The sequence below is a fragment of the Cryptomeria japonica genome, chromosome 1, assembly GCF_030272615.1.
Source record: "Cryptomeria japonica chromosome 1, Sugi_1.0, whole genome shotgun sequence".
Taxonomy (NCBI): domain Eukaryota; kingdom Viridiplantae; phylum Streptophyta; class Pinopsida; order Cupressales; family Cupressaceae; genus Cryptomeria; species Cryptomeria japonica.
Genome location: NC_081405.1, coordinates 284,931,522 through 284,942,876, shown reverse-complemented (window position 1 = coordinate 284,942,876; position 11,355 = coordinate 284,931,522). Strand labels below are relative to the sequence as shown.

General features: G+C 33.7%; 1 protein-coding gene across 1 annotated transcript; it reads right to left on the bottom strand.

Moving 5' to 3' along the window:
- Positions 1–6,529: 6,529 nt before the first annotated feature.
- LOC131039163 (uncharacterized) lies at positions 6,530–9,577 on the bottom strand. The gene is made up of 8 exons (XM_057971842.2): positions 9,397–9,577; positions 9,223–9,312; positions 8,481–8,540; positions 8,366–8,405; positions 8,156–8,249; positions 7,325–7,384; positions 7,154–7,245; positions 6,530–6,924 (listed from the first exon to the last, which is right to left on the bottom strand). The coding sequence occupies exons 1-8, from the start codon at positions 9,528–9,530 to the stop codon at positions 6,823–6,825; spliced, it is 672 nt and encodes a 223-aa protein (XP_057827825.1). The 5' UTR covers positions 9,531–9,577; the 3' UTR covers positions 6,530–6,822.
- Between the last annotated feature and the right edge of the window lie 1,778 nt (positions 9,578–11,355).

The following is an 11,355-nucleotide window of genomic DNA, read 5'->3' as shown; positions in this document are numbered from 1 at the left end:
CATTAGTGGTTTGGAAGACTTTTTAGAGGTTAAATTGTTGAACACATAAAGCATTTAATGCTTTTCGAAGACTTTGGAGTCTTTGAGAAGTGACTTCAAGTTTCTTAGGAATGTGACAATAATTAGGGGATGGATGAGGCTAATTAGGAAGGGGTTAGAAGAATCTAGAAGGGGATTAGGATTGCAAGTAGGTTTGGTGGGTGAGGGAGAATAGGATTTTTATTAAAATAAAATTCATTTATTTCAACAAATAGGTGCAACTTGTATTTTTAGGAGAATGCAAGTGGGGGTTTTTAATGATTTAAATAAATGTTTTATTTAATTTATTTAAAAGAGGAAAGGGGATTAAATGAAATAAATAGAATTTATGCATTTAATTGATTGTGAATTTGGTTTAATGAATTAATTAAAATAAATTGAATAATTTATTTAATTAATAGGAGAATGTTTGAAGATGAATTAATTAAATGTTAATTTAATTAACTGATGGCTAGTGGATTTTTAGTCAAATAATAATGAATATTCATTTAATTAAAATGGACATATTTATGTGACTACACTAACACTTTTCTAAGGCTACAAATAGTGGAGATGAGTAGAATAGTAAAGCAAGGCATTATTAATTGTGATTTTAATCTCATCGTCGTTTTGTTTCACAAAAGTTTAGCAACTAAAAGAACTCTTTGAAATATTTTGAGTTAAATTAAAGGAACATTTATTTCCCTACACCAAGTGATGATTCCATCCTTCACCAACACTAACACATTCTAAAGCGCGAATTCTTTTAGGCTACCCATTTTCGAGGTTAACTCTAGCCCCCTTCCCCACCAATGAGAATGCATTTTATTAGTCCCTGCCTTATTATAAGGCAGGAGACTAATGTTTTCAATCGCCAGCATTCTCAATTAATATTTTTTCTTGAAGATAGCATGAAACAATGTAATCTATGGTTTAATGTTAATTCTTTATTAAAATGATTTTTAAAACAATTTTTCTATTATTTTTAAAAAAAAATTGATTGGCGAGTGATATTTTCCTAGGGGTTTAGGAAATTTTTTGGAAAAAATAAAATGACAGATGAATCAAAAAGAAAAATTAAAAAAGATTTGTAAGTGTTTAATTTATAAGTGTGATGAGTGTGTAGTACAATGTAGGTACATGGCTTAATTTTTAGATCAAGAATGCAGCTGCCATTCTTAAAATAGTCTACATGCCTTGGCTATGCTTCTACATGTTTCTTTCATGTGCCTTTGGATTTTGGAGTATTCTGGATTTTTCTTTCAGCTAAGTGAATGTTACCTACCATTTTTCTGTTAATTTACTTTGCATTAAGCATAATTTTTGAGTCGAGGTCTTGTTGTGTGGTTATTGGGCTAAAGAGACCTGTTTGGTTGCATATTTATTATTTTAGTTGGGGAAGGAAGATGCTTTCTTTTTTTTTATAGTCATCTACCGGAACACTTGGGGCAAGCCTTGTTTATTAGGCACATGCATCTCTCAGAATTGAACTTGGTCATTGGCCATGGTAGCAAATCCCATTTACCAGGTAGCTTTTATTTGTTTAGTCTTATGTAGTCTCAAAGATAGTTTGTTTTGAAGCAATGGGTTTTATTCAACCAGTGCTTATGATGTATGGATCAATCTAGATTGACTCAAAACTATTCAAAAAAAATATATCGAATTATTTGTGAGTTAATGGATTGTCACAAGCATGGTAATCAGACATTTCAAGTTAACTTTGGCTCTGATTGGTATTAGGCACCTAGATTTAAGAAACAGGAAACTGGTAAACTAGGAAGATCTCATCGCATCTACAAGCCACCTGCATTTAAAAGATCCTACCAAAACCCAGAAAATACAAAAGGTGTATTTTCTATAACTATGAGAATAGTGTGTGTCGTAATATTTTTGAGAGGGTGTGCCATTGCATTAATACTAGGTCCAAGCCCATGCTAGTGGATACAAGGTTGGATGCTTAAATCACGTACACATCTAACTTGTTGGTCAAAGGTCTTATTGACTCGAGTAGCCTAGGTTATCAAAAAATGAGGCTTAGTGATAAAATGGATTGAGTTTCACAAAATAAGATGTTTACATCATTACACAAGAAATTAACTTGAGTGGTTCTATTTTTGTAGTTTTTCTAAGCTAGCCCTGTATTATGATTGAACTCTCGGAGTCTTTTTGAGACTCCAAGTCTCGCCAATTCCAAGCCCTAGAATCACTTGAGCTTGTTTTCAGTGATTCTCCTTCAGACTCTTTGAATTCTTTGGATTCCAAGTAGAGTACTATAATAATGGTCACAAATTTAATCCCCATGAAACACAGAGCCAAATGACCACATAAGCTTGTACCATGCCACATTGCACTTGTGGACTTGAACTACACAAATAAGTAATAGTTAAATTTTTTTAAGTCATTGCTTCTTTTCACAAATTCATAGGCCATTGTCTTTGAGCACAACAGTCTTTTGTTCAATTTTCGATTAGTTTGCTACTTTTGACCTGCTAAAATCGTCTATTTTTGTTAATTTGATTCATGTGCTTCATAATGAAGTGGCTTTGATTGATAACTTTGTGTAATTGTTTTGTTGATCTTGCATTCAAGATATGTGCTTTGGGTTTAGTAAAGAATAAAGTGGATGACCCATCGAAGACTATATGTGGCATCAGTATATATGTATACTACTTTGCTTGATGATTTTATCCACTATTCAAAGATTTCACATTCTAATTGAAATAGAAGACTATATGTGGCATTAGTATATATGTATACTGCTTTGCTTGATGATTTTATCCACAGTTCAAGGATTTCAGATTCTAATTGGAATGGAAGGCCATATCTAGTGATTTCTTTCTTGGCATCCTTTCTATTTTCTATTTTCAAGAGTAATGCATTTCAATTATATGGCTGGTACTTTTAATATGAAGATTAGAATTGTTAAATTATGAATTTTGTGCATTTGTTAGTCTAGTGCAAGACATTTATACACAAAGATTGCAGTTGGTTTGACTAGGAATGTGGTAATTTTGTAAATTTTGTGCATTTGTTAGTCTGGATGTTTTTCTAATGTGCAAGACATCATATACACCAGGATTGTAGTTGGTTTGGCTAGGAATCTGATAATTAGAATACACCAGGATTGTAATTGGTTTGGCTAGGAATCTGATAATTTTCTAATTAATGCTCCTGTCAAGACATCGTTTATCCTATGCTTTTTCAGAATTTTGCTATTAAAACGGATTTTTCCAAAATAGTTTTGTTTTAATGATTGGTTGCATAGATTTTACCCGGTGATATTTTCTTTTTCATTAGGTGAAAATCATTTAACATACCAAGATGCACTTTCCCCAATTTCCTTAGCTGTTTCATCCCTGCATAAACGTGTGTTATGCATGCAGGGCTAGGGTTTTTACTCGCGTCTTGCAGGGCAATCAACGTGCAGGTTCTTGGAAACACAAGTAGTTGTGTGCTTTATTTTTCATTTTGGCTCTCCTGATAGGAGTCTTCAACGCTCAAGAAGAGAGAGCGGATATTCTTGCAGAAAATCTCCAGAACAACAGACGAAGCCGACAGAACTCTAGCTATAGCTATCACGAGTCTGATTTAAACCTTGGAACGATTTTGTTATTAAATTTTTGGTTCAAAGTAATGTCTTGCTTGTCTTTTCTTTAAGCTTCTCCTTGCGAGTCTCCCCACCTTGTGACGAAGCTCCTCGTACCCTTCATGCCCTAGCTTCACCTTGCGAGTCTGCTCACCAAATGTGACTCGAACCTGAAACCTATGATATCCAGACCCTTAGTACCAAACATTGAAAGCTAAATTGAACACTATTTTACAGTGAATCAAACACTATTTAACTGTGGATCGAACACTATCTGATCGACCTCAATATTTGTTGAAAAGTAAAGCAAAGCTCAAATAAAGCACTGACATGGAACAAATTTTGCTAAAACATTAGCGCAAACTCTAATTTGGGAGCTTATCACCTCCAAAATAAAGAAGAATGTTATGGTCATTAGAGAACGTGAGATGATGGATAAACTGATGAGACTCAAACACCAAATATTTTCATGCTTCTGCTTTCAACAAACATTGTATTAACTCAGTTGAAGATATTAAAAAGGTAAATAGGGATTGTATTGAATCTAAGTTTGATGTTTTATCCTACACCGAAGATTACTTACAAGCTGTTCTCTAAGTTTCCCAACATAGCACAAGAAAATAGCCCAAGGGGGTCTGCTTGAAACCATTCCCAAGCTTATTGAAGTAGATAAAACAGAGTTTCTAAGACCCATTTTATAGGACAAAATTAACACCATAATCTTTACTTTCCACCTTGGAAAATTACCAGAATCAAACAGTTTCTGAACATTATTTTACCAAAATATTTAGGGTACAGAAAAATGGACCGAATAGATCTAAGTAGATCTAGTTGATGGGACAAAATACTAACAAATGCTTAAAGGCTTAAAAGTGAAGCTCTAAGCTCATACATATCCCCAAGGGGGCAATACCTCACTGGATGGATCAAATATTGACTGGTTATCCCATGCAACCTAGCTTACAAAAATTATGTCAAATGATTACATAAATTAAGTTCTAATATTTGGTCCATTTTTTCCGAGGGAGGAATAATAGACATAATCATTGCTTTCCAGGAGTCACTGAAAGTTCAAAACAGAGCAAGATTATGATCAAATTTGACATCTCTAAAGCTTTTGGTAAATTCAATTGGAAGCTCATGACTAAACTTGTCAGGATTTTAGCTACTTACACTGTTTCTCTTAATGTGTATTTCAGTCAGACTTTTACTTGTATATGAGGGTTTCAGCAAGGGGATCTTCCAAGTCTTCATTTATTTATCTTAGATGAATGAGAATATAAGTATAGCCTTGAGAATCTATTCAACCAATCATTAAAACAATTCATTGATGGTTTGATAAATAAATAGACTCTTCTTTGAGATTAGCACCAATGAATTGATGGTTTGATTCTTTTACTTCTCACACAAGTTCCAACAACTCCTATCGTGGCACCACAGCTTCTCAAATGTACCACAATGAATTAACAAAAAATAGATGTGTTATCGATTTTAATATTTATCAAACGGGATTGGCGCTCTTAGTATGTCGAATCTAACGAAATTCATCAACACCACAGTTTATTCATAACGCCCTTCACCATTTTTTTGGTAATAATGTTACCAAACGTCTTTGGGAAATTCCATCAAGAAAATAAATGTACTTTTGAAATTCACAACAAAACGTAACACCTCAAATAGAAATAGAGGATCACATTCAAATTTGAGGAGTAATTACTCATGTAAGAAATATAATAATAATCATCTCTTTTTTGAATATTGAAAACCAGCCAATCGTAGAATACTACCATTAGTGCTTCACTTAAAAGGATACATCAACAATATTGAAGCATGAATTAAAGCCTCCAACATGATACAATATCAAGTAAGGAATAGAAAGCAGAAGTCGTTAGACCTTTGCCTGTACAGGCTTTACAGCTGAATTAACTGATTAGCAATGCACTGTTTTCATACGTTATCAATGTATGTGATACTGAATTTTTCAGAAGTGGCAGATGTTTTACTTGCAAAGAAGGTATCAAAATTCATCAAACTTAGTACTTAAACAGTATTACTTTCGATGGCCTTCACTATTTTTTGGGCCAATTCATCTTGGTCATGCTCGACATGACACAATGTGTTCAAGTCGTATAGTAAGGCTGACCAACAACTAGAAAAAGTAAACTCAATTTTGAGGATTATTCCTAATGTAAACTTTAAAGGATACCAACAAATATATTTACTTCACAGATTGAAAGGCCCTTGGTTTTAGAACCCAAGCATGAATCTAACATAGTAGGTAAACAAATGGTTAAGGTTTCCCTTTTTCCCACAACTACTGTCTGCCACAAATGAGCAATATAAGAAACAAGAATAATATATTCACAGTATTTCATCTAGAAATATTTGTCACTGCCTGCCTATGAATGGAGAAAGGCATAAAATTGATGTCACTACACGAAAGTTTCAAATAGAAGAATGAAACTACTGATGTTGTGCATAACCCCAAAACATGTTCCTTAGAAGAATGAATATACGATTATTGATGTTCCGAAACTATTTCGGGGTTTTTGTCCCTTAAGGAAACTAGAGCCTAGACAAATGACTTCATTTTGCCTCTATTAATTAATTCACCCCTCATTGTCTGTGCTATCCAGCATTGCTGTTACCACAGTGCTGCTCTATTACAAGATTCTTACTAATTTCCAATTTTTTTTGGCAAATGGCAGGGACTCCAGCTGCATCGCAGCTCTTGTATTAATAATGTACTCCTTTATTTCTGTAATTTATATTAAAGAAACATTTGCTCTATATTTAATAGCAGACCAGATAATCATCAATAATAAAATAAAGAAGTGCTTTTGCAGAAAACAATTGAAGTTCATGATTCTTTGTGTAAGTGGATTTAAAAAACTAGTGTTTTAATTCCGAGACGAATGCATGCACTATTCCAGTAATATGTCGACTTAACCATGATCACAGATACAAACACATTGCAGCTTACGTCTCGATAAGCAAAACGATTTGATACGTTAAGTAAAGCAACAGCTTGCATTCAAATAACATAGCTTTGAGATTGTTTTCTATTTTAGTAAGAAAGATGGCCAAGCCCGTGAATAGAATCTCATGTGGTGGCATGACGGACACGTTGTCTGTTTAACCCATCTCACATATTGAAGCAGTCAACACATTTAAAGCTCACGGACCGCATCAAAATGAATAACATTTGTTGTTGTTCGTTAGTCGAATCCATGATTATCTTCTAAGTCGTCGTCTTCATCGGAGCCACTTTCGAGAAAAGAATCGAGAGATTTGCGGAGAATGCTGAACGACTTGTCATCCTTCCCAACCACAACAGAGCACATAAACTTTGAATTAGTATAATCATTATCAATTCTTTAATGTCTTCCTACCTGGAAACTCTATAAACTTTAACGAACATAAATTTTTCTTGAGTATAAAACGGGAATGGAATTCTACAGTTCAAAAAAATTTAAATACCTGTTTATAGATGAATTTTCAAATAAATAAAAAATTTATTACTAATATAAAATGTAATTGCAGCAATACCCGCTTTTGCTTTTTGAGATCATCCTCAGCTGCTGCAATCTTGTCAGAACAAAGTTTCTGTAGATCTACAAGGCCGTTCTTTTCTTTCTTTCCTGTGAAAGAAATTAAGAAACGTGTAAGCCAAGCACAGGTTGGGCTTCAATAAACGCCTGAATCAAAAAATGTGCTTACTCTGTTGTTCGTACTGGATAAGGAGCTTCTCCTTGTCATCTTCAAATCTGGAATATATCTCTGCACTCGTATGCAATGGACTTCGATAATTTGATTGGTTTTTACAGACATATTTTCATTAATTTTATGTACACATGTACTATGAATTCAAGGCTAATTGTCTTATGTGCCGTTAATGCAACGTGAAACAGAGCACCTCTTCTTGCGCGGGATTGGGCCTCTGACTGTGTCCCGGTCAAAAGGGGCCGCAACACCCTCACTTACGGACAGATCATTATAATATTTTTCAATAATAGAAATGTTTTAGTAGCGAATTTAACTAAGATATTAATGTCCACAACTGGCTAAAAAAACTTAATTGAAATGGTGAAACCTGCAAAGCTGGAAACTCTAAAAAGTACATAGTGAACGGCGGGTGTATTTCTACAAAGCTGAGCTAGTTATCTGTCAGATTTAGTCTAGATATATTTGGGTTTTTTAAATCTACATTTTTATTCAAATTCTATGAAAAAAATTGAGAGCTCATAAGAGAGATGAACTGTGGAAATATCATGTCTAATAGTTGCGTCTATTTTTCTTCCCTTTTCTTTGGTAATGTTTTATATAACAGTGTCCGAGCCCATATGATGGTTCATTTTTATCAAAAATACTTATTATGTAATAGATTACTTAGTAGTATTATATGGCAAAGCCACAGTAGCGTGCTTTTATACAAACCTCGATATTGTTGCAGGGGATACTCTATTTATTCTAAGGTAGAGAAATAGAGTGCGAAAATAAAACTAACTTGTATGGCAGAAAATGTAATTATAAAGTAATAAGAGTACTTGCCCTTGTAAGCCTGCAAAAAGGAGGCTTTTTCCTTGCAGAAATTCTCATATGCTGACTGAAACTTGGAGGACTCAACTTTCAGAGCATTCTCACACTGCAAGCGCAAAAATCAAACACTCTTAAAACTGGAGGCCGGCTTTTCCAGGGATTTGAAATTCCACAGAAAATCTTTGCAGTGCTATAAATTTCAATTGCACTGTATTGCATTACCTCTTTGCAAGTCTTCGTGGCAACTTTGATGAAATTTTGCCTGTGTGGTACCAACTATTATAAGTATTTGAAATGAAAAACACAAAGAAGAGAAATTAAGGAAACGATTGATCACCTTTCTTTGTCATATTTGAGCTTAGCCTCGTCTAGCACGGCCTTCACTTCAGATGAAACACTGAAATCAAATCTTACACTCAGCTTCACAAGAACTTAAAATGACACAAAAACAGAACCAAAGCATCGATTATTTAAAGATCTCCATAAGTGAAGTATGAGCGGGAAAAACAGAGGAGGATCAAAGTACATTTAAAGAGCATATTCTATTTGAAATTGGCGAGAAAAAGTAAATCTGTGATATTTTGAAGCGGTTTTAAGGAGGAAGGCGTAAATAGTATAATATGATTGAATAAAACTTAGAGCGCTAATTTTAGGAAGCTTCACATTCGGCTGCAAATGAAATAAAATGTAAAATAATCAGCTAAGCAAGGCCATAAAATCGCTTTTAAACCGGGAATTTACTCGTCAGGATCGCAAATACCACAACATAATCACCGATATGACTCGCTTATGGATCTTCATTCAGATTGAAATTGTTCATTCTTTTCTACATTTATATTAGTAATCCTTGTCGCACGCATCTCTCAGGAAAGCTAGAGGGAAGTTAGTTTGATAATGATCTGACTTCCAAGAACATTTCAAAGATCTTCTACGCAGGTCAGATATGACGACAGATAACACATTATTTAAAGAAACGCCTCTGAAATATGTGAATGATGCTAAATCGGAGGAAGCTGAAATGAAATTTACCAAAATAAGAAGGCGATGTTACATATGAAATATGAATAATTATAATTTACCCGTTGATGATCTCCTGAGTTTTCTTCTGGCCATCCTTGTGAGCTTTATCACGAATTTGCTGAATTGCACTGATAATATCCTTTACTTCCCTGAAATTCAACCCAATACTCACAGCATACACTAGAATGTATCAATTTTAACATAAATAAAATTGTTTGACTCGTAGCTCGTACCTTGAAAGGTTGAGATCAAGATCGTCCTGCGGGAGCTTTACTTTTGCGGCTGGAGCTGCATCCATTTCCATGCTCATCCCTGATCTGCTCCGTTTTTTCATCTTCCTATTCCCGTTTTCATTGGCTTCTGCCATTCTCTACACGCAAAAGTGCAAATAATTTGAAGAATGCCTTTGGGATGGGTCGTGATTAAATATTTATAACAGATTTAAAACAACTTATTGCATTGCTATCCTCTATTGTTTGGGAAAACTTTCTTTCAATTTTATATATTTTTCCCCTAAATTCTTCACAAAAGAAAATTATGTGATATTTGTTTGATGGCCAAAAGATGCACCTTTGACTTTATTAATTAATTCGGACTATAATTGTTTTTTTAATTTTTAATTAATACAGTCAATGGTGCATTATAGGTGTTAATATAGACATTTTGAAATATTATTTAATCTGTACAAAGTTTATTTTAGGTTGTTTTGTTTAGTACAAAGATTTCAGATGAAGTAGGTGGGTTGAGTGGAGATTTTGGTAAGTTTGGTCTATGGACACTTCTTAAATTCCAGAGTTGATTGATTATTGTAATTATATAAAGATTATTTAGTTTTTAATTAGAGTAAAATAGATTTTATAGGATCTGAAATCTTTTATAAAAATTATTTAATTATTATTTAGTATATTTTTTATTTTTTTAAATTATTTGTTTTGTATAATGATTAATGTGTAAGTGATTTTTTTTTTAAGATTTATACTTTATTTGATTTTTATTGATTCTATTTTAACATATTCTAAGGGTTCAAATTTGGTCTTTATTTTTCTTTATTTTTCTTTTTTAATGTATGATAAAATTGTAAATGGTGAGTTAAAGCTAATTTGAAATTGCATTTATAGTTTTAATTATTTAGATCCTAGGGGGTTTGAGGAATAAGTGATATCTTTTTATTTAAAAGATTTGTATTTGATCTATTTATTTTTTTATATTAAATATCGAGAGACCAAAATAAGGAGAGTTTATACAAAAACGAGCATGGGAGGCAGAGCCTCAACCATCAACCAGAGAGATTATTCGACTGAACATAGACATCCTCCTACCAAAAAGGAGTTACGAGAGAGAGTATATATAGTGATCCATAAACATCAACTAAAGAGCTACTAAACACTTATTGTAGAATCTCATCCTAGTTTTCCAACCATGTTGTCCATCCTTGTGGGCCTTCCATCCACACCACCTTCTTCCACTCTAGGACCTGGATAAACATCTCAAGCTTATCAAAGTAGGGACCTCTATTGTCCCTGAGTTCCTTGATCAGTTTCTTTAGAGCCTCATCGAATGTCATTTGGTTCTCCACAATTCTAGCCCATTCAAAGCCATCCTTCATGATCTCATATATGAACATGGTTACTCAGCCATCCCTGAGGAAACGCAACAACTTCTCCCTCTCAACATTCATCAAAAAGCATACCTGCACAACAATTTTATAACGTATGAGTTTCTTAAAAAACCTAGTAAGAGTCCTATCAATACCTTGGAATTTTTCCTCATTTCTAAGTTTCCAAATAAACCAAAGTATGAAAGAAGAAAGAATTTTCTAGAATAGGTTAGCATCTTTCTTGAGGCCATGAATGAATCCAGTAATAATATCAAGTGTACAAACATGTTCAGTAATGGACATTCCAAACATCAGCCAGACCTCTCTGGTAAAAATGCAATCAAAAAAGATGTGTCGCATAGTCTTAGGCTTCCTACATACAGAGCATAGGTTCAAGGCAGCAAAGTTATTCCTAATAGGCAGTCTATCCAACATTAGTTGCCACCTGAAGAATTTGATTTTAGGGGGGATGGGGGACTTCCATAGTTTCTCAAACGTTTTCTGCTAGGCAGAGGCATTAAGGTCAACATACCAGAGGGAGTTAACATGATCTATCACCGTGGTATCATGAGTGAGCAGTTTGTAAATAGACTTG

Bases quoted from the DNA above. Each gene is read 5' to 3' on its own strand.
- LOC131039163 (XM_057971842.2), bottom strand. From the start codon at position 9,530: ATGGCAGAAGCCAATGAAAACGGGAATAGGAAGATGAAAAAACGGAGC. The intron at 8,541-9,222 runs GTAAATTATAAT...ATTTGATTTCAG, and splicing joins ACTCAGGAGATCATCAACGG to TGTTTCATCTGAAGTGAAGG. The intron at 6,925-7,153 runs GTATTGCTGCAA...GTGGTTGGGAAG, and splicing joins ATCTCAAAAAGCAAAAGCGG to GATGACAAGTCGTTCAGCAT.